A 24011-nucleotide genomic window follows, 5' to 3' on the forward strand; every position below is an offset into this window, starting at 1 on the left:
AACTTTGCAGCAGCAGTACAATGCAATACATGATAAATGTTAAAAAAAAAACACTGAATAACAGTAAGTATATATGTGTATATTAACTAGGTAAGTTAAAACAAGTAGTGCAAAACACAACAAATACTCAATAGTCGGGTTCATAAAGAGGGTCGGGTGTTTCCAGGAAAGGAGAGAGCTGTGTGACACAAATCACGACAGAGTTAACCGAGATGTGCTGCAATGTAAGAGCGTATTGCAAACCTCCCAGGAAACAAATGGGGGAACAAGTTCCAGCTTAAATTTACTTCACTTTTCCAGCCTATCTGACTATTCCCAGCACTGAATGAGATGTCATCACAAGTCGCTTAACACAAGGTACAGAGAGACTAACAAAATCCTATCACCCGCGGTCTTTGAGAAGAAGATGTGGGTCTCAGTAGCTCGCGGACTCGTCTTCCAAGTGTCCATGCGGACCAGGTGTCCATGGAGAGTTAGAACACAGTTCATATTGGCTGTCTAGAGCCTTCCTGAGGAAAGTTGCTGGAGCCGTCTAGCAGAGCGCTCCTGAGAGAGAGTTCAAGTGCGGCGTTGTTATTTTAAGATGTTATTTAAGGAGAGAGAAACGAAATATATTAGAGGAGAAATTTTCGGTGAAATAGTTAAAGTGGTAGGTGAGAAGTTCTAAAACTAGAGGCATAGGTTTGTTGTGAAAAGCATGATGTTTAGTTGGAGAGAAACTGAAGTGGTGGGTGGGTGGGTCGGTCGTCCCGTAAAGGATAGTTGGAGCTAAAACACAATTCCCGCGGCCTGTCTGGTTTCAGTAAGTATAACTCTTATCCGGATGAGCATTGGAATCACCAAAGTATAGAAGTCGTTGAGTGTGTGCCTTTAGGCTCCTGTACTTCCTCCCTGATGGTAGCAATGAGAAGAGGGTATGTCCTGGGCGCTGATGGATGCCGCCTTTTTGAGGCATCGCTCCTTGAAGATGTCATGGCTGTTCGGGAGGCTAGTGCCAATATAACTTTCTGCAGCTTATTTCGATCCTGTGCAGTGGTCACCCACCCACCTCCATACCCGATGGTGGTGCCCCCAGTTATAATTCACTCTACGGTGTAACATCGTCTCACTGTATTCTCACTTATCAATGCTTTATGGATACAACATTGACAAACCCCATCCTCTTGATTTAGTTTATTTTTTCACTATATCTTTAGTATTTTATTCCTTTCTGTGAAGACAGGAAAAAGTCTTCAACAAGTCGGCTTTTTATTTTAACTTAAATGCAATTTCACAGACATCTGTTATCTATATTTTTATAGGCATCCGTTAGTCTCGTGAGACCTTGGATTTGCGCCTTGATAGTTTTCCAAGGCGCAGGCCTGGGCAAGGTCGTATGGAAGACCAGCAGTTGCCCATGCTGCAAGTCTCCCCTCTCCCCACCACCGATGTTGCCCAAGGGAAGGGCACTAGGGCCGATACAGCTTGACACGAGTGTCGTCGCAGAGCAATGTGTGGTTAAGTGCCTTGCTCAAGGACACAACACGCTGCCTCAGCTGAGGCTCGAACTAGCGAACTTCAGATCACTAGACCGACGCCTTAACCACCTGGCTACGTGCCAACATTGTTGCCTACAGAAATAACATCTTTCTGTGAATTGCTGGGAGTGTGAATGCAACATGCTATTTTTCCCAAAGCAATTACATTGAGACAGTAAGGTGACATTTAACAGTACTTAGGTTTCTATCACTTCACTTAAAGGCGGTAACTGACATATGATTATGTTTGAGAGTCCAATAATTTTGACCATTCCTATTCACCTTCAGTTTTCTATGTCCTGACCTTCATGATTGCTCGTTCTTCATTCGAACATTGAGGAGGAAGCACGACTGCCCTCACAAACTCTTTCTTCAGGTTGACTAGGGCAAGGTGAGTAAATGCAATTGCATATTTTCTAGCTGCTTGCATGAAACCAAATGTTATTAAATGTGATTTACCTCAGAATCTACGATATGTCTGGGGGGGAGAGCACAACTCATTCTGTCTTCTCCTCTAGAAGTAGAGAAATCACTCAACAAAAGACAAAAAGGCTCCCAAGCGTCCAGTTAAAGCTCTGTACGCACTAAATCTTTATACTGGCCAGCCAGCGAGAGACAGAAATCAGGAATGGGAGGGTCAAGCTCCAGGTAGGTCGAAAATTATGCACATTGTTTCTTCCCAGCTCTCCTGCATCATCAAAACCTGCCACAGCAGAAGCCTACAGTGCTCAACTTTCTCTTTAGAACAAGACAGATCTGACTCTTTGGCACATCAAATCTCTTTTGTTTGTTTCTGAGATGTGGGTATTGACATCAAAAACAGCAGTTATTACAAGTTCCTAACATCCTTGAGCATATATCTGGGACTTACCTTCTTGAAAAGCAGCATTCTGCATCAATCTGATCCCATCTGGGGTTTGGCACATGATTTAACCACAGTAGACCTGGCAACACGAAAGGAACAATGATACATTTCCTCATAAGCATGGTGCATGATGGAGATGAAGATACATGAGGAAATGTTATCTCACACGAAAGCCCTGTGGACACCTTATTGTACAAATAGCATAAAAAGGCTGCATCTTTAAATCTTGTGAGTGGCATTCACTTCATCCTCTGTGTGGTGCTGGTGGAAAGTGTGGCTGTTTTGGGGAGCACATGGTGTACCTGTCCAACTTCTTGAAGTGCTACTGGAGCTTGATTCATTGTAGGAAAGTGAGGGGTAAACCTGCATGCATATGACTTCTGCCTCACAGGGAGTAGAAGGCTTTTGGGGTGTCAGGAGGTTTCAATAAGATAACAACTTCTTATACATCAATTGCTTCAGCCTCGGTACATTCTTGTGAATATACTCTGGTCCCTCCACCATACTAGAGTATCATTTTATCGATATGAGGTCCAAAAATGCTCACAATAATCCGAGTGCAGTCTGTCCAATGTTTGATAAAGCCTCAGGATCACATCTTTCCTGTAATATCCTACTCCTCTCGAAATGAATACAAATGTTGCATTTGCCTTCCTTGCCACATTAGAAAATATTCTACATCTTTATTCCTTCTACCAAAATGCCTGGCCCTACACTTCACTGTATTCTTTCTGGCACTTATTTCCCATTTCCTGGAATGTCCAAGTCTTCTGCAGAATCCCTGCTTCCTCAACACTGACATCTATAGAACATCATTAGTCACCGGCAGACAACCAGAGAAGGAATAAAGAGCTGATATTTCAGGCTGAGACCCTTCATCACGATTGACGAAGAGTCTCAGCCTGAAAGATCAGCTCTTTATGCTAGAGCCGAGTTTCTCCAGCATTTTATGTATGTTACCTTTATCCCCACTCTGTACTCTCTGCCAGTCAGCCAATCATGTATTCTTGCTTCACAATTTCTTTAACTCACTTTTAAAAATCTAGGGTGTAGATCATCTCACCAGGTATTTTACCCACCTTCAGACTTCTCGGCTTCCTAAGTAAGCACTATCTTCATAGTGTCTTCCATAGAGAGTTTTCAGCAGACCTGCTGTCAACCCAGGTTCGGACAGAGAGCCCAAGTGTGCAGTAAGAGACACAGACACAGGTTCATAGTTCACAGACTTTGATATGAACAATGTTAAAGGGGAAAGAAAACAATAACCGATAGGCTAAACAGGGCCATTGACTAAAACCCTCAAATAAGCAATGAAGCTTACCCTGCGGCTAAAAGAACAGCTAAGAATAAAACGAATCCGCTCGTCTTCAGATTCAGCTGATTCATCAGTCCAATTGCTCAGCCAAGGCGGAATGCAGAAAGCGAAGCATAGCATGTCCATGCCCAAGTCTCGACAAGTACTACAACAGAATGAATGGAGTTGAATACTATCGTTGTTGGAGATTTTAGTTTCCCAAGTAGCTATTGGCATCTCCCTAGAGCAAGGGGTTTAGATGCAGTGGAGCTTGTTAGGTGTGTTCAGGAAGGTTTCTTGACACAATATGTAGATAAGCCGACAAGAGGACAGGCTGAACTTGATTTGGTATTGGGAAATGAACCTGGTCAGGTGTCAGATTTCTGAGTGGCAGAGCATTTTGGAGATAGTGATCATAATTGTATCTCATTTACAATAGCATTGGAGAGAGATAGGAACAGAGAAATTAGAAAAGCATTTAATTGGAGTAACGGGAATTATGAGGCTATCAGGCAGGAACTTGGAAGCTTAAACTGGGAACAGATGTTCTCAGGGAAAGGTACGGAAGAAATGTGGCAAATGTTCTGGGGATATTTGAGTGGAGTTCTGCATAGGTACGTTCCAATAAGACAGGGAAATTATGTAGGGTGCAGGAACCGTGATGTTCAATGGCTGTAGTAAATCTAGTCAAGAACAAAGAAATGTTTACAAAAGGTTCAGAGACCTAGGTAATGTTAGAGATCTAGAAGATTATAAGGCTAACAGGAAAGAGCTTAAGAATGAAATTAGGAGAGCCTGAACGGGCCATGAGAAGGCCTTGCCGGGCAGGATGAAGAAAAACCCCAAGGCATGTATGTGAAGAGCAAGAGGATAAGACGTGAAAGAATAGGACCTATCAAGTGCGACAGTGGGAAAGTGTGTATGGAACCGAAGGAAATAGAAGAGGTACTTAATGAATACTTTACTTCAGTATTCACTATGGAAAAGGATCTTGGTGATTGTAGTGATGACTTGCAGTGGACTGAAAAGCTTGAGCATGTAGATATTAAGGAAGAAGATGTGCTGGAGCTTTTGGAAAGCATCAAGTTGGATAAGTCGCTGGAACCAGATGAGATGTATCCCAGTCTACAATGGAAGGTGAGGGAGGAGATTGCTGAGCCTCTGGCGATGATCTTCTCATCATCAATGGGGACAGGAGAGGTTCTGGAGGATTGGAAGGTTGCGGTGTTGTTCATTTATTCAAGAAAGGGAGTAGAGATAGCCCAGGAAATTATAGACCAGTGAGTTTTACTGCAGTGGTTGGTAAGTTGATGGAGAAGATTCCGAGAGGCAGGATTTAATAACATTTGGAGAGGCATAATATGATTAGGAATAGTCAGCATGATTTGTCAAGGGCAGGTTGTGGTTATGAGCCTGATTAAATTTTTTGACGATGTGACTAAACACATTGATGAAGGAAGAACAGTAGATGTAGTGTGTATGGATTTCAGCAAGGCATTTGATAAGGTACCCCATGCAAGGCTTATTGAGAAAGTAAGGGGACATAGGTCCAAGGGGACATTGCTTCCCGGATCCAGAACTGGCTTGCCCACAGAAGGCAAAGAGTGGTTGTAGACGGGTCGTATTCGGCATGGAGGTCAGTGACCAGTGCTGTGCCTCATAGATCTGTTCTGACACCCTTACTCTTCGTGATTTTTACGAATGACCTGGATGAGGAAGTGGAGAGATGGGTTAGTAAGTTTGCTGATGACACAAAGATTGGGGGTGTTGTGCATAGTGTGGAGGGCTATCATAGTTTTCAGCGGGACATTGATAGGATGCAGAACTGGGCTGAGAAGTGGCAGATGGACTTCAACGCAGATAAGTGTAAAGTGGTTCATTTTGGTAGGTCAAATATGATGGCAGAATATAGTATTAATGGTAAGAGTCTTGGCAGTGCGGAGAATCAAAGGGATGTTGGGGTCTGAGTCCAACGGATGCTCAAAGCAACTGCGCAGGTTGACTCTATGGTTAAGAAGGCATACGGTGTATTGGCTTTCATCAATCATGAAACTGAATTTAGGAGCCGAGAGGTAATGTTGCAGCTATATAGAAAATTGGTCAGACCCCACTTGCTCACTTCTGGTCTCTTCACTGCAAGAAGAATGTGGAAACCATAGAAAGGGTGCAGAGGAGATTTACAAGGATGTTGCCTTGATTAGGGAGCATGCCTTATGAAAAGAGTTTGAGTGAACTCGGCCTTTTCTTCTTGGAGCGACGGAGGATGAGAGGTGACCTGATAGAGGTGTATAAGATGACGAGAGGCATTGATCATGTGGACAGTTAGAGGCTTTTTCCCAGGGCTGAAATGTCTGCCACAAGATGGCACAGGTTTAAGGTGCTGGGGAGTAGGTACAGAGGAGATGTCAGGGGTAAGTTTTTTTTTACTCAGAGAGTGGTGAGTGCATAGAATGGGCTGCCAGCAATGGTGGTGGAGGCGGATATGATAGGGTCTTTTAAGAGACTTTTGGATAGGTACATGGAGCTTAGAAAAATAGAGGGCTACGGTTAACCATAGTAATTTCTAAGGTAGGGACATGTTCGGCACAACTTTGTGGGCCGAAGGAAGGGACTGTATTGTGCTGTAGGTTTTCTATGTTTTCTACTATCACATTGAAATAATAATTAGCTGACATGTGCATATTCACGAGAGGAATTGCCGAATCTGCTGCGCTGCCGTATCCGCTGCGCTGCCGAATCCGTGATTGTGACACCTGTGTTAAGTCTTTCCTCTCATTTACTATTTATATATCTAAAAATAAGCTTTTGGTTTCCTCGTTTATATTATTTGCTAGCTTCCCTTAACACTTAGCATTGCTCTTCTTAACATTTTTGCCCAGTTGCCTTCTGTTTGTTTTTAAACACTTCCCAATCCTCTAGATTCCCAGTATTATTCGCTACATTTTATGTCCTCTATTTTTCTTTAATGCTGGTTTGACCTGGCTTTTATTGCTGGTAGCCTCATCCTGCCTTTACAATGCCTCTTTTTATTTTTTGGATACACCAATTTTGTGGCCTCAGAATTGGCTACAAGTGAATAATGGTGTTCTGCAGGTGTCAGTGTTGGGGCTGTTTCTTTTTACACTGTATGTCAATGACTTGGATGATAGAATTGATGGCTTTGCGGCAAAGATGATACTAAAATAGGTGGAGGGACAGGGAGTCTTGAGGAAGTAGGAAGGATACAAAAGGGTTTAGATAGATTGGGAGAATGGGCAAAAAAGTGGTAAAAGGAGTACAATGTTGGGTAATGTATGGACAGGCACTTTGGTACAATGAATAAAAGTGTATAAACTGGAAAGAAATTTAGAAAAATTGAAGTGCAAAGAGACTTGGGATTTCTCATGCAGGATTCCCGGAAAGTTCATTAGGAGGTTGAGTCGGGGATGAGGAAGGAAAACTCAATGTTAATATTCATTTTGAGCAGACGGGAATATAAAAGCAACAATTTAATGCCTTTAGAAGCCTCTCTTGGAATATTGTGAGCAGTTTTGGGTCCCTTATTTAAGAAAGGATGTGCTGACATTGGAGAGGGTTCAGAGGAGGTTCACGGGAATGACTTGAGGAATGAAAGGATTATTGTATGAGGAGCAATTAGTGCCTGTGGGCTTGCACTTGCTGAAATTTAGTAGAAAGAGGGGGTAATCTCACTGAGACATGACGAATGGCCTAAATATCTCTGATGTGGAGAGGATGTTTCCTATGATGGGAGAGTCTAGGACCACAGGGCAGACCCTCCGAATAGAGGGACGTTTATTTAGAGCATAGACGAAAATGATTTTTTTTTAAAACCAGAGTGTGGCGAATCTCTGGAATTCATTGCCACTGGCTGCTGTGGAGGGCAGGTTATTGAGTACATTTTAGGTGGAGGGTTATGGTTCTTGACTAGTCAGAGTATGAAGGTTTCGGGGAGAAAGCAGGTGGATGGTGTTGAGAGGGAAATGGATCAGCCGTGATGAAATAGCAGAGCAGACTCGATGGGCCAAATGGTCTAATTGTGCTCCTATGTCTTATGGTGTAATTGTTCTCAACACGTGTAACCATTACTCTTCTATTATCCCAACTAGTTACCTTCCAGTGAACTTCAGCCCCTCTTCTCTCCTGCTTCTGTAATTCCCTTTATTGGTCTGTAATACTGATACATCAATTTTTATCTTCTCCCTCTCAAACTGCAGGGTGTATTCTATACTAGCATCATGACTGCCTCCTAAGGGTTCCTTTACCTTAGGCCCCTTAGTCAAATCTGATTATACAACACCAAATCCAGAATTTTCCCTCATGGTCTCAAGCAGGAGCTGTTTGAAAAAGCTGTCTTATAGGCATTCTACAAACTCTTTCTCTCGGAATCGAGTACCAATCTGATTTTCCAATGAATCTGCATATTGCAATCTCCCATGGCCAACATAATATTAAGCATTTTACACGTCATTTCCAACTTCCTTTGCAATTTCTAACTCACATCCTTGCTGCCATTTGCAGAGCTATATAAAGCTCCCATCAGCGTCTTTTTTTAAACCCTTGAAGACTGCATCTTCTAATCATACTTTATTTATTTTTTAAATAGACAAAACCATCCCAACATCTCTGCCCAGCAGCCTGTCCTTATAATAAAATATGTATCCTTGGATGTTAAACTCCCGGCTGTGATCTTCCTTCACATCATCATACCTGGCAATCTGTAACTAGGCTATGAGATCATCTATATTATTATATATGCAACATGCATTGAAATATAACAGATTCAGTTCTGTATTCACCACTTTTTTCAACTTTGTCTCCATGTTTCTGAAGATAATTTCTTGTCCCTTTCTGAACTTCGGCTTGATCATTAATTTGGAGACTTCTGTAACCTCTCCAGGATTCTCCTTCTCTTTAATGTTATCTTCACTTTGCCAACCTGTTCAATCCACTCCCCCGCCCCCCAAAATTTAATTTAAAGCCCTAACCACAGACCTAGTTACAAGATTTGCCAGGATTCTAGTCCCAGCCTAGTTCAGGTGGAAACTTTCCCATTGGAATAGCTCCCTTTCTCCAGTACTGGTGCCAATGTTCCACAAGTTCAAACCCACTTCTCCCACACCAAACTTTGACAACACATTTATCTTTCTCATCTCATAAAACTTGTGCAAATTGCACATTGCTCAGGTAGCAATCCAGAGATTATTATCTGTTTGTTTCTGCATTTTAATTTTGTCCCTGGCTTCTTAAATTTCCACAGCGGAAACTCTTCCCTTGTTCTTCCAAGATCACTGGTAACCACGTGAACCACAAAATCTCAACCTTTCCCCTTTCCATGCATAATTTCTCTGCAATTCAAAGGTTCAAAGGTCAAGTTTAATGTCAGAGAAATGCTTTTTTCTTCGCAAAATATCCACGAAAACAGAGAAGTGCCCCAAAGAATAAACGACAGTTAAACACAAGTACCCCAAAGTCCCCCCTGCTCCCCCTACTGCGCTGCCTGGACTGCTGAGTTCCTCCAGCATTTTGTGTACATTGCATCAGCTTCAGACCTGTTGGGCAAGTTCAGTGTCTGAGACTCCTCCTGCACTCCCTGTTGGAATCGTCTCCTCCCCAAGTGCCTCATTCACAGTCACACACTCTTGACCCTGATCACAGACAGAGAACAGAGTCCATGTAACTCTCAGCCTTCCTGATGTATCGCAGTGTTTGAAGCTCAGATTCTAGCTTCTCAAATTTGAGCCCACATTCCTCAAGTAACTATTACTTGCTGCAGATGTGGTCAACAGGAACCACAGTGGGGCCCACCAGCACCCACATCATGCAGCTAAAATCCATCACCTGATCCTGCATCCCTATTTTATTGAATTTGTTATAATTTGTTTTTTCTTACGTGTATAAAATACGTTCAAGACCATTACATGGTACTGTATTTGTCAATATGGAATGGGGAGCCTGTCCAATATTCTGTAGCATTTCAAGTGGGGTCTGATGTTCTTGCTGAATTTTGTTTGGGGGAGGGGATTTGGAAGGTGGGTTGTTGATCGTATCACCTGTCTTTTTTGGGTGGTTAGCTGTTTCTCTTTGAACTGACAGTTCTTCGGTCATCACTAATCACTGCCATGTATTCTTCTTGGTGCCCACTGAAAGAGTGTTGTTCTTTTTGCCACACTCAATGATGTTTTAGCCTGGGATCAAAGACAATTTTCATTATGTATGGAAAGAAGCTCTCATGGCCACAACTGATCTTGTTATGGTCTGGTCCATGAAGTCCGTATTCTGGTTCATGGTCTGGTCCATAGCTCCTTATTCCAGGGTTTCTGGTTTCCTCCAGTTTCTGTTGCAGGCACATGATTTCATTTTGGGGCTGAGACATAAATACCTCCGCGAAGCAGGGATTCCCTACTGGACTGTTCTGTTCCCCTCCTTGTCTCCCTCCCCCTCCCCCCCCCCCCCCCCGCCACCTGACTCTCTGCCTGGATACCTCGCCGGGATACTCTGCCTGTATACCCTGTCTGTCTCGCTGAAGTTTTACCGCCGGAGCTAGACCGGAGCCTTGTTAGGTCAAGATAAGGAACTGTCTTTCGTTGTGTGGTATTGTCTCTCTGTGTCCACGCCTTTGCTAGGTGGTTCTGGCTGTTTGCCGCCACCTTGTGTTGGGATCTGTCTCTTCATGTTCAGCGTTCTGTGTATGAGTCCCGGCCCTACATCCTGTTCCCAATGAGGGGTCCCAGCTCTGTGTTCCGTGCTCCCATCTCTTCTAGTCCAAGGTTCCATACTCCTGAAGGCCCTCGTCCAGTCCTATCCGAGTCCTTTCCATGTACCTTTTCCTGTCCTTGTGTCTTGCCCTACCCAGGAGTTCCTCAACCAAGTCATGTCCAGTCCTGTAGCCTCGTCTTCTCCTCGCCTAGTTCTGGAGTCCGAGCCCGAGTCAGGTCCCAGGTTCTGGGTCCTTGCCCAGTGTCTGGTTCGGAGTCCATACCCATGCCTTAAAATACCCTAGACCCAAGCCTCAAGACCCCAAGCCTGTCTCCAAGCCTCCAGTCCTGTAGTCATGTCATGTCCTTGCCTGGTTCTGGGGCCTGAGCCTGAGGCAAGACCCAGGTTCTGGGTCCTTGTCCAGTCTGTGGCTTGGAGTTCAAGCCCAGGCTCCTAGTTCATAGTTCCCTGTCTGGTTTCCCTGTTTCTTGTCCATGTCCTAGCCCAGGTCCTGTATCCTTGTCCTGTTCCTAGTACTTCAGTGTCTGTGTCTCGCATTTGGGTCCGCTATCAACATCCCATTGTGACAGATCCAGTTGAAAATGAAGCTTAAAGATCAAATTATCCTGGGAAATTCCAAATTAGGCATAGGTGTGCCTGTGAATTATTGCTTCTTGATAGCCCCATGATGGCAAGGTCCATCACTCTGTTGATGTTTCATTGTTGCCAGATTTGGTGGTCATTAGCCATACTGGATTTAACAGCTGAGCAATGTTATGTCTTCTTGTGTAGATACCTACATTGAAAGAGCCTAGGTCTTCTGTACTTTATTCTGGAAGTTGCCTGGTCCTATCACCATTTGGCGTGGATATCGAACAGCATGCTTGTGAATATTTCAGCCACATCATTAGCACTCACAATGGTTGAAGATAGAGAAGAACATTTTCCAAGAACATGTCTGTTTCCCCTCCAACTATTTGACTGTGCAGCATCATTCAGAACTGCATGTGCTGAAACTAGATTATTGACTGTGGTAGAGAGTATCAATGACTGAAGCATGCTGGGTCTGAAATGAGCCATTCCCATTCCTACTGATGCACCACACCACAGACAGGAATCATCATCTGCACAGGAACCTCTGATAACCTCTTCTCTTCTGCACCCTACCAACCGATTACTAGCGCCCCTCACAATATAGGGCTTCATGTGCTCCAATCTCCCATCACCAACTTCATCTGCAATATCATTTCAGAGAGGCAAAAGCTAAGGTAGTTAGTTGAACTGAGAAGAAATGACTGAGAAGCAACATGGATGAACAGAAATGAAATGGTAGAAGTATGTGAAGATGCTGCTCTTTGGACAAACAGGTCGAGATCTATGAGCTCCATCTGATAAATCAATGGTGTTTAAGCAAAGTCAAAGCCTATTAACCAGTCAAAGGGTCGTGAGAGTGTGGATTGAGCTGCCAGCATAAGTGGTGCTTGTGAGCTCAATTTTAACGCTTAAGAGAAGTTTAGATACTTACATCAATAATAGGGGTATGGAGGACTATGGTCCCAATGCAGGTCGCTGCCCGTTTCTGTGCTGTACTTTGCAATGACTCTACTTGTGTTTATGCACGTTATAATAATGAATATAGATAGCTGTTGGGTAGCAAATTCTAACAGCGAAGAGCATTTGGACCATTACTAGGAAGGACGGGCATATCGAGAAGATAGGGAATCAGATCCTGGAAAGGTGTAATAATAACAAAGTTGTCGTGATGGGATATTTTAATTTTCCAATATCAAGAATAGCATTGGAGAGAGATAGGAACAGACAAGTTATAAAAGCGTTTAATTAGAGTAAGGTGAATTATGAGGCTAATAGGCAGGAAATTGGTGGCTTAAATTGGAAACAGATGTTCTCAGGGAAAAGTACGGAAGAAATGTGGCAAATATTCAAGGGATATTTATGTGAAGTTCTGCATAGGTACATTCTGGTGAGACAGGGAAGTTATGGTAGGGTACAGGAACTATGGTGTACCAAGGGTGTAATAAATCTAGTCAAGAATGAAAGAAAAGCTTACAAAAGGTTTAGTGAGATAGGTAATGTTAGAGATCTAGAAGATTATAAAGCTAATAGGAAGGAGCTTAAGAAGGAAATTAGGAGAGCCAGAAGGGGCCATGAGAAGGCCTTGGCGGGCAGGATGAAGGAAAACCCCAAGGCGTTCTACAAGTATGTGAAGAGCAAGAGGATAAGACGTGAAAGAACATGACCTATCAAGTGTGACAGTGGGAAAGTGTGTATGGAACTGGAGGAAATAGCAGAGGTACTTAATGAATACTTTACTTCAGTATTCACTGTGGAAAACGATCATAGTGATTGTAGTGATGACTTGCAGCAGACTGAAAAACTTGAACATGTAGATATTAAGAAAGAGGATGTGCTGGAGCTTTTGGAAAGCATCAAGTTGGATAAGTCGCTGGGACCGGATGAGATGTACCCCAGGCTACTGTGGGAGGCGAGGGAGGAGATTGCTGAGCCTCTGGCGATGATCTTTGCATCATCAATGGGGACGGGAGAGGTTCCGGAGAATTGGAGGGTTGTGGATGCTGTTCCTTTATTCAAGAAAGGAAGTAGAAATAGCCAAGGAAATTATAGACCAGTGAGCTTTACCTCAGTGGTTGGTAAGTTGATGGAGAAGATCCTGAGAGACAGGACTTATGAACATTTGGAGAGGTATAATATGATTAGGAGTAGTCAGCATGGCTTTGTCAAGGGCTGGTCGTGCCTAACGAGCCTTGTTCAATTTTTTGACGATGTGACTAAACACTTTGATGAAAGAAGAACAGTAAATGTAGTGTATACGGATTTCAGCAAGGCATTTGATAATATACCCCATGCAATGCTTATTGAGAAAGTAAGGAGGCATGGGATCCAAGGGGACATTGCTTTGTGGATCCAGAACTGGCTTGCCCACAGAAGGCAAAAGGGTGGGTGTAGACAGGTCATATTCTGCATGGAGGTTGGTCACCAGTGGAGTGCCTCAGCGATCTGTTCTGTGACCCTTACTCTTCATGATTTTTATAAATGACCTGGACGAGGAAGTGAAGGGATGGGTTAGTGAATTTGCTGATGTCACAAAGGTTGGAGGTGTTGTGGATAGTGTGTAGGGCTGTTAGTGTTATGGTCCGGATCGGGGTCCCTTTAAATTTAGCTTGTTTATGTTACAGTCCGGACCGTTGATTCCCTGCTTTCCCATGTCCCTCGACTTTGGTGATTAGAGGCAATTAACACTTGGCTGAACCGGTAGTTTATAGTCTCCGGCTTTCAGCTGTTCGGGGCGGGAGTGTCTGCAAAGTCACGGCGTGCCGATGTCATCTGGCCAGAGCAAGCCTTGTCTCTGCCTGAAACGAGTGCCGGTAATTCGCCTTTCGTCACCGGAGCAACCCTGTCCAGTTACCTCACCGAAACGAGCCAGCAAAGTTCCCTCATCAAGGTGGGTCCATCAGTTAACCCACCGGAGAGAATCAAGAGCCGCTGTCTACTGTTCCAGGGTCGAGTCGAGAGCTCACCACTACCCGGAGGTTCCAAGTACCACGTCCTGGCTCCAGTGGCATCCAAGTACCACGTCCACGTCCCGACCCCGGCAGCACCCAAGTACCACATCCACGTCCTGGCCCTGGCAGTCTGTGATTCCTGTCCTACCCCCCTGTCTGAATCCCTTCTCTGCCCCTCTCGCCTCTAGCCCTCGTCTGCAGCCCCTGCCTGCACCTTGGTCTAGTTCCATCACCGGAGCTAAATAGTACTGTTTGGTGTTCATTCGTGTTGGTCTTGTCTTGTCTTGTCCTCGGCTCCGTGGAGTAAGTCAGGCCGTCTTGCCGTTGCCCCACGGGGGGTCATGAGTCCTGGCCCCATGTCCTGTACCCAAGGAGGGGTCCTGGCTCTCTGTTCTGTGTGTGAGTCCCGGCCCTATGTCCTGTACCCAAGGAGGGGTCCCGGCTCTCTGTTCTGTGTATGTGTCCATGGTTCCATGTACCTGCTCTCCTGAGACCGAAGCTCTGTTTTCCCATGTTCCTCCTCTCCCTAGCCCATGTCATGTCCATGCCTGGTTCTGGGGTCCGAACCCGAGGCAAGACCCAGGTACTGGGTCCTTGCCCAGTCTCGGGCTCGGAGTCCATACCCTAGCCTCTTCATGTCTCTTCTAGTTCTGGGAGCCAATTCCTAGTCCAAGTCCAGACCCTTGGTCCCAGCCTAGTCATAGTCCTGAGTCCTTATCCTGTTCGCTATTCCTGCTTCTGCTTTGCTCTCTTGGAATTGAACAATAAACTAAATCTAAGTACCCAAACAAGATGTGTCTTGCATTTGGGTCCACCCTTGCTCCCAATGCCCCGCCATTGTGACAATTAGAGATTACAGCGGGACATTGATAGGATGGAAAACTGGGCTGAGAAGTAGCAGATGAAGTTCAACCCAGGTAAGTATGAAGTGGTTCATTTTGGTATGTCAAATATGATGGTAGTGTATAGTGTTAATGGTAAGACTCTTGGCAGTGTGGAGGATCAGAGGGATCTTGAGGTATGAGTCCATAGGACACTCAAAGCAGCTGCGCAGGTTGACTCTGTGGTTAAAAAGGCGTACGGTGTATTGGTCTTCATCAATCGTGGAATTGAGTTTCGGAGCCAAGAGGTAACGTTGCAGCTATATAGAACCCTAGTCAGACCCCACTTGGGGAATTGTGCTTATTTCTGGTCGCCTCACTACAGGAAGGATGTGGAAGCTACAGAATGGGCGCAGAAGAAATTTACAAGGATTTTGGCTAGATTGGGGAGCATGCCTTATGAGAATAGGTTGAGTGAACTCGGCCCTTTCTCCTTGGAGCGACGGAGGATGAGAAGCGACCTGATAGAGGTGTATAAGATGATGAGAGGCATTAATCATATGGATAGTCAGAGGCTTTTTCCCAGGACTGAAATGGTTGGCACAAGAGGACACAGGTTTAAGGTGCTGGGGAGTAGGTACAGAGGAGATGTCAGGGGTAAATTTTTTACTCAGAGTGGTGATTTCTTGGAATAGGCTGCCGGCATCGGTAGTGGGGGTGGCTATGATCCGGTCCTTTAGGAGACTTTTGGACAGGTACTTGGAGCTTAAAAAAAATAGAGGTCTATAGGTAAGCCTAGTAATTTCTAAGGTAGGGATATGTTCAGCAGTACTTTGTGGGCCGAACGGTCTGTATTGTGCTGTAAATTTTCTGTTTCTATGACTGACATGAGAATGTTCTGTGAATGCCATGATATGAAGTATAAATGGAAGTTGTTTCAGTTGAGAATTTTAATGGAACATATTTTCTTTCAGTGAACAGGTGGCGGAGACTGAGACCCATCCATTCTTCACACAGGAAGAACTGAGCAAACTGACGTCTGATTTTGAAACAGGTGGGGTGGAAAAAGTTCCACCACTGATAGAGAAGAAAATAACTGAGCTGAACAAAACAGAACTTAACATTGCAGTGATTGGAGAAACAGGTACAGGAAAATCCACCTTCATCAATGCGATGAGAGGACTTCGGAGCACTGATCCGGGAGCAGCTGAAGTTGGGACCACAGAAACAACAAAGGAACCAACGGGGTACACACATCCCACTCTGCCCAATGTTTGCTATTGGGATCTGCCAGGGATTGGATCTACACAATTTCCGGCAGCTAAATATCTCACAGAAATGAAATTCAAAAGATATGATTTCTTTATCATAATTTCTGCTGGTCGATTCAAAGAAAATGATCTAAAACTTGCCAAAGAGATTAAACGACTGGGGAAAAAGTTCTATTTTGTCCGCTCTAAGATTGATATTGATCTTTACAACACGAGGGAAGAAAAGGTGGTTATTAATGAAGAAGAGGAGCTGGAAAAGATTCGGAGTGATTGTGTCAGGAGGTTGGCAGAGGCAGGGTTTCCAGATTCACCTGTGTTCCTCATATCCAGTAAACAGCCGGAACATTTTGATTTCTTTCAGTTAAATGAAAGACTCGTAGGTGATCTAAATAATGTAAAGAAAATGATCTTTGTCCTGGGCCTTCCAAATCTAAGTGTGGGGATACTTCAGAGGAAATCCAAGATTCTGAAAAAATGTCTCTGGATGTTTGCAACACTCTCTGGGGTACTGGGAGCGGTCCCAGTTCCCGGCTTCTCTCTTGCTTGTGATATTGGTATATTGATTGGAGCCGTTGTCTACTTCCGGAAATGCTTGGGTCTGGATGATGCTTCTCTTCAAAGACTGGCCAACAGAGCAGGAAAACCTGTGGAAGTGCTGAAGGCGACAGCAAAAGGTCCATTGCTGGGAGAAATAACCGCAGATGCAATTATGATGTTAGGTTGTGGTGGTGCTGCTGCTGTCGTTTCGGGTGTGGAAATTGCTCTCCACCATGTCCCTGTCATTGGCTCCATTTTTGGAGCAGGCTCATCATTTCTCATGACATACAAGATACTAAGTGCTGCACTGAAGAATCTTACAGAGAATGCAGAGAGAGTGGGGAAAGTAGCCTTTAAAACTGATTAACTAAGCTGTACAAACTTCTACACAGTGAGCTTATATCATGGGGTGGTTAATAATTTGATGGAATCTAACACCAAATCCTGCTGTAGTTCTACTCGACAATGTTCAGTTCTATTGCTTTTCTTCCAGGAAATACTTCCTATTCATTACTGAAGGGGATGCAGAGGGATTTTCCAATCTGCGGCACTTGGAAAACTGGTGCAAGATTAACAGAGTGCTACTCTATGAATTAAACTTTAAAATTAAGCTACATCTGCCTTCAGAAGTGTACGTGAAGGATGTACCAAATAACAATTGGGTTTATCAGCTAACGACTTGTTTAAAAAAAGAACTGCACAGGCAAAATGATAGCAGATATTGGGTGCAGCGTATCGATGTCTGTATCAATTAAGATGTCAACTATTGGTTGGAAGATCAAGTGCCACCCCAGCCATCTGATATTAAATATCGGGAAGAATATCGGTCTGTGTTTAATGCTTGTTGACCTGTACGGTTTCACTTACCTTTAAGAGAACTTCTTTTAAAAAAACATCATTAGAGAATTAGGCGCAAACCTCATGGCAAGATCTGGAATCAATAAAGCCCTGCACATTTAGTTCTCATTTAAAATAGTCAAACAATTGTTGATAATTCTCCCTTCTGCAGGTTCTGTGAGTTTCGCATGAACACTTACCCATACAGCACAGCAAGTCAGAATTATTCTAAGTAGTTTATTAATACTTGTTAATAAATCACAATGCAAAAAGTAAGGAATAACACAAAATTTTGCAAGATAACAGAATAAATTACATGTTATTGAAATAAACCCATAAAACTTTACATCTCAATTGTAGCTGTAAATTAATATCAGGTTATATCCTTCTCAATTCTGATTGATCTTAACTCATCCTTTATGATCACTTGGAGGAAACGGCTCTGGATGACACCAGTGCTGTGTCACATCCAATATCGCAAAATATTCCAAACTATTTCAAAAATGAAACTCACTCCTGTGAATGTATTCAAAGCACACCATTTGTGATTGTGCAAATTACATTCAGTCTTTTTCACTGCAAGTCCAGTATTAGTGAATTTAATTATATGCCATCATCAATATAAACTGTATTTTTTGTGTCAGTAGGGTCTAAGGACTGAATAGATCTTGCCCTATTAAATGCTTATTGTCATGACTGTTCTGTGTCATTCCTCGTATAGAAACTCCATGGTAAATAGAGTAATAAGTTGTTCTGCTTCTATCTGAATTATTGCTTTCATGGATTCCCTCACCCACCTGGTGAAAAATAAGTAAAAATGCCATAGTTGCTCGAAAACTGAAACGAAAATCAGCTGAGGGAGATGCTCACCAAATCAGGCAGCAACTAATCAAGAGAAGGAAATTTCATGATCCAGGTCAATTCTCGTCATTTGAAACTGCATCAAAAGTTTCCTCAAACATTCCAATGGTTCCTCCTTGTGCAGCAGATGGACACAGAATCAACTTCAGTGCACTGTGTGAAATAATGTTGTTTATGGTTGGCTACAATCACCAAAACAACACAACATATTGTTGAATCAATCTAAGAATACAGAGTAAAACATTGAAATATGTGAAGTAAATTCAATTACTTTAAATCTTGGCAAATAATTCAATGCTCTCCTGCATTAATGATTCTTTAGTTTGTGTGGGGAAAATAGGTCAATATAATTAAAAGAAACAGTAGACATTATGACATCGATAGTATGGAATAAGCATTGAGTGCTCCTATGCTTTTTTCCACTGGACTTCAGTTTTCAGAGGAATTAGCCAGCTCCAGTTTCGATGTCATGGACCTGCTTTACACTATCATCGTCAAAGGGGCTGTGATCCAGAATGGTGGCATCAAAAACACAAGAGGTCCCACAGGTGTTGGGAATCCAGATTCACACACACAAAATACTGCAGGATCTCAGCAGGTCAGACACCATCTATGGAGAGGAATAATCAGTTGACATTTATTTGACTTCATCAGATCCTGATGAAGGGCTTCAGATCAATCCCTCTTCATAGATACTGCCTGAACTACTGAGTTCCTCCAGCATTGTGTGGGTTACATTACGTGACAGTGCCATCAAAGGAGAGAAAAATGATCTAGAAAAAAATCTTCAGAAAGCTTGTTGCATTGGGAGTAACTTGTGGGAACATCTTACACAGCCCACTGAAACTATTCTGCCTATTTACAGATTTGAACACTGGATTGATTAGGGTTGTGCTGTACTTTGTTCTTTCATTAATGTAAGTTCCAAATGTGTGTATTGTTGCCTTAAGACAAATTTACATGATTAAAACAGGTACAAATGTAACCCATTGGGGCTAAAGTTTTTTTGAAATTCTCTTTTGCAGTGTAGTTTCATCATACCAAATTAGATATCAGGCCAGTTGCTTTGTATTTCAGATTGCTGCCAGATTGTAGTATCCTGTGTATAATTAAATTCTAGACATACTAAATTCTAAAGTATTACTGATGAGAAAACAAATGATTTAAAAAGGCATTAATTGGTTGGGCATGACAACCCAGAAATGTGTGACTTTAAGAAATGTTAATAATTTAGCTTCTGTTTTGCCATGGCAGGTTAATATTTTCTCAACGTGCAGTTATGCCTAAATATTGCTTTATGAAATCCCCTTCTCTGATTAATCATTAATGAAATAAAATGTTATTCAAGTATTACATTAATTTTTCTTTAGATGATGCACAACACATATTCAAAATAACGTTAACGTTTTAACCTTAGTGTATCTGCCCAACATACACATGCTTGTGAAGGTCCTGTCGGTGAGCAAATTCGACTGATCAGTAGTTCATACCGTGGGCTGGAAACCATGCAAACATTTAAAGTTATCACCTCAGGTACTGAGGGTTAAAGTTATCACCTCAGAGCTTCAGTGATCTGGGTTCTATTCTGTCAGATGTTGTTCCCGCTTTAACCTTTGCCTGCCTTTTATTTCTGCGTTGGGAGAGGTTTTTCTCAAATGCTCTGTTTCAGGTTTCTTGGCCTCTGTAAATTGCTGTAAGTGCAGGCAAGTGATGGGATTAATGGGAACATGGCATGAATGAGTTACGGGGCAAATTGTTTGGGAAGGGTATTTTCTGTAGGCTGCCATATATTCAGTAAGCCGAAAGGGTACCTGCTACTGGGCTACCTTGAAATAGGTCCCATAGGGGTTTTAAAACAACAAATGAAATGTGTAATATATTACCCTGTTAAGTTTACGGGGATATTTTGATTAAAAAGAACAATAATCACAAGAATCATTATCACGGTACTTTCTAATGTATATATTAAACTGTGGAACTCAGAGCGCTCGATATCAAAGAAGATGCGGTGGGACGTGAATTATGTCTGTCTGAACTGGGCATCAATGACTTGAAACTGACAATCCCTCAAGGGATGGGAGGTAGACAGATGCAACGACTAACCGGCACCCAGAATGAAACAAACTGATTTAACTTTTCAATACTGATCCGAGGCTGCCGACAGATTCCGAACCTCAGGCTGTTCCTGGTTGTTTAACCCGCCTTTTTAGAATCTCCTCTCTACACAATCAGGTGGGACTCTGTTCATGATGGAGAGCGGTGTAGGAGGTGAAACGAATGTGTGCTCCAATGTAACAGAGAAATTCCCACCTGTCACAGCCCAGAATCTGTCGGCGAGCAGTCTTTTCATTCGTAGCAGCTGTTATTGATGCAGGAGAGGAACCTTCTCCAATCAGATTCCTTCTTTTTATTCTGGCTTCTGCCCCTCAACTTTCGACTTCCGTTGAAGGGTTTCAGCCGGAACTGTCGACGGTTTGTTCCCTTCCATATTTTTTTCAAATAAAGCTACAAAAGTGTATTCACTCGTAAAATACACATAATGGTCAGCGGTGAACAAAACTAATAACGCTTTCAAATTAAAATGCAAACACTATCATCCACAAAGGATTCAATTTTCGGTTGGGAGGGGAGGTAACCTTTCTCGGAAATCCCATTCCTGTCTCAGATAACCGCATGCTCCCTCTCTAAGCAGACCTAGACACGGTTCAGGTGTTGGGGATTGCGGTGTCACTGGAAGAAACAGAGTTCGTACTCTAACCGATTTCATGTGGGTCCATGTCACCACCGAAAGTGTCGAAAAAACTCAGAGGGAGACAGATGAGCAGTGTACAGGGAACTGGATAGTCTTTTTGTTGTAAAAATCTCCCATAATTCATTATTATAGCGCAAGTTTAGTCCTGTATTTTGTTCAGTGTGGGATGGGTGAAACGAAGAGTGTCATAAAAGATATTTGACATAATGGGCTAAGAATTCATAAAGGTGGAAAACGAAGAATAACTAACAAGAGGTTTAGTGAAAGTGTATGAATATTTAATTATTAGTAAGTGTATTTAGGATAGTTCCTGGGTCGTGTCCTCTATGAGCTTTTCTTAATGTTCAGAAGGAGGAGTGCCGGATTTTAAGCCACAAGTGGGTGCCATTGCACTTCTCCCTCCCCAATGAAAATGTTAATATGGTATCTTAATTATTAAAATTCATCAACCTGTAACGAAAATATGGCATCTGTTGACATCTACTCCATTGAGACCCATTCCGATCTTATAAACGTTTAGTAGTTACCTCCATTCTGTTCAACATTATTGTCGAAGCTTTCCTCTTAAAAATGAGTGTTTGCCTGGCTGGGTTTCATCTGGAATTGTTATAGCAAAGTTCTGCCGCTTCAACCAGTGGAATACCCGGAAAATTTTAGACCCAAGTGTAAGGAGACCAGACACAAGCGTGGAGTTGAACAAAGAATCTTCACTTGTTGATTTGTAGACACTACTGACCTGGACTTAAGAATCGCTGCACACAGAGGAGATAAACTCAAAACTGAGCGAAGAGATACAAAACAGAGAGAATTTAAATAGAGAAACAAGGCTCAGGTGAAAGTAACTAATAATCGGGGTGGAGAAGCATCGGTGCCTGGAGGAATCTGGTGCCCCCTGCTGATCACACTGAGGAATTCAACCTCCAGGATCATCTGTGGCCTGGATATTCCTGCTATTCCCAGACCTTTAAGAGATCAAAGATTGTGATGGACTGTGAAAGTAAGATAAAACCGTAATCAGTCGGACTGGAATGATTTCTGATAAACCTGTGCTTGTGAGATTGCATAGAAATGTCCATTACGTTCTATTTTATTTCTGTCCAGCAATCATGACATGCCACAGTTTACCTGGCTAGCAGTTTACTTTAGGTAGTCTATCGCTGATTCCAAAGTTTCTTTCGAACCATTGCTCTGACGGCCTGAGTAGATTATACTTATCCCGTCTCTCCAGATGACGTCCATCTTGTCTCAAACGGACCAAGAAGAAGTGACAGTTCGTACCTTTTTCTCTCCTTGGTTATGATGGTGGATTTCGCTACCTCGTATATGGTCTCACATTCCAGGTACCCAAGGTAGGTATGGACTTTGGTGACAAAAGAGTTTTCGGCTGTGCAGGATCCTGATGATGTTCCCTGCGCTGCGTCATGTGCTCACTCGATGATGAGCCTCTTCTCTCAAAGTTGATAGTCATCAATGTTTCTGTAATCTACTGTATCCACTATATTAGGGCATTGGCCTATACAGCTTCACCAGAGCCCTATTGGCCCGCCTTATCCATGTCCACCTTTCACGATGGGGACCGAGGGTTGGACTTTGAGAGGTCATAATTGTAATGTGCTTTAATAAGTACGGCCTTGGCTTGAATGCAGAATTTATCTCTCCAGACCACTGTGCGGTGGTCACCCCGACATGTCAAATTTTAAGAGGTAAATGATAACTCTAGGTTGAACTGTCCCTCAGAAAACAAAATTAGACGGAGTGAATTGCGGCCGTTATTCTCCTTCGTTTCACAGATTCCGGTTTGTACCTCACAACTCTCAGTAAATACCTTCTTTCCTTTTGTTTGAAACATCCATAAAACATGCTCTTATTTTCATCTTTTGACACAAAATAATTAATGAGTAATTCTCTTTGTTAGAACCCGGACAACATGTTACTGCGACTGGTTGGGAATGACCAAAGCTGTTCAGTGAGGTTTGAAATATTGCGCATTGTAGCTGGTAATCCGTATGTGATGATTCCTAGGACATGGCCAATGCTCAGATTGTCTACAGGCAACTCTGCTGCGGATCCGCTCAGTCGGTCCCAAGTACGGGAGCCTTCTTTGGTCGGGGCGACGGCCTGATATGCCTGGATGAGCGGAAATGAAGGGAAAGTGATTCCTTTCTTTCCAAGTGTCCTTCCTCGTCGCCAGGTCAGCATGACTGTGTGATTTGGAAGATGTCAGTGTCAGGGTGCGAGGTGGATCGTTCTGGGCGCCGAGCGGACCTGAAGCACTTGAGAGCGTCTTCGGGCTGGGCGACGGAATCTGGGCGGCATGGTCTAGGCTAGGAGCCTTTCTGCTGCAGCTGGGTCCCAATGTGAAGTACATTCCGCTGTTCAGACAATTGAAATGCCGGCCCAGGTTGGAAATGGGAACCAATTTCGCTTGCTGTCCGCGATCTTCACTCCAGGGAGCCAGAGCCCTTTGCTGTTCCGTCGTTGGGTTAATTCAAACGCCGGCCCAGATGGACTGAAAAGACAGGGTGCCGTTTGGGACGAGAGCCGATTTCACTCGCTCTCCGCGAAGGTCACTCCTCTCTCCATGGTGCTGAGGCTATGAGGCTGTTGTGCTCCGTGCCAGCTAATATGATGAACTGAGAAGCGAGATTTTGGGCTTACTCCGGGGCTCGGATCTGAGGACTAAATTTTGGTTCGGAATGCTGTTGTTGGCTTCAATTGTTTCTATGATTTTATTTTTTTCCCCTTTCTCCAGTATTGGTCATATTTATTTATGTATATTTTTTCTTTACTTGGGTTCTTTCGGGTTTCCTGATTTGTGGCTACCTGTCAGCAAGCAGATCTCAAGGTTGTACAATCTTAGATAATAAATGATTCTTGAAAATTGATTTGTTCTCGAAAGTGTCTCCGAAATCTGATTCGACCATTGATGATCCTTGTGCTTTTGTTCAAGTGCTGCACTTCTTGTAGTGGTCATTTTTAAACAGATACACCCTGAAATGCTTCTGATGCGATCGTCTC

General features: G+C 43.2%; 1 protein-coding gene across 1 annotated transcript; it reads left to right on the forward strand.

The window, feature by feature from the left end:
• Positions 1–2113: 2113 nt before the first annotated feature.
• LOC140204527 (interferon-inducible GTPase 5-like) lies at positions 2114–16910 on the forward strand. The gene is made up of 2 exons (XM_072271237.1): positions 2114–2165; positions 15710–16910. The coding sequence occupies exons 1-2, from the start codon at positions 2146–2148 to the stop codon at positions 16908–16910; spliced, it is 1221 nt and encodes a 406-aa protein (XP_072127338.1). The 5' UTR covers positions 2114–2145.
• Positions 16911–24011: the final 7101 nt, after the last annotated feature.

This window comes from Mobula birostris, chromosome 10, assembly GCF_030028105.1.
Source record: "Mobula birostris isolate sMobBir1 chromosome 10, sMobBir1.hap1, whole genome shotgun sequence".
Taxonomy (NCBI): Eukaryota; Metazoa; Chordata; class Chondrichthyes; order Myliobatiformes; family Myliobatidae; genus Mobula; species Mobula birostris.

Bases quoted from the DNA above. Each gene is read 5' to 3' on its own strand.
- LOC140204527 (XM_072271237.1), top strand. From the start codon at position 2,146: ATGGGAGGGTCAAGCTCCAG. The intron at 2,166-15,709 runs GTAGGTCGAAAA...ATTTTCTTTCAG, and splicing joins ATGGGAGGGTCAAGCTCCAG to TGAACAGGTGGCGGAGACTG.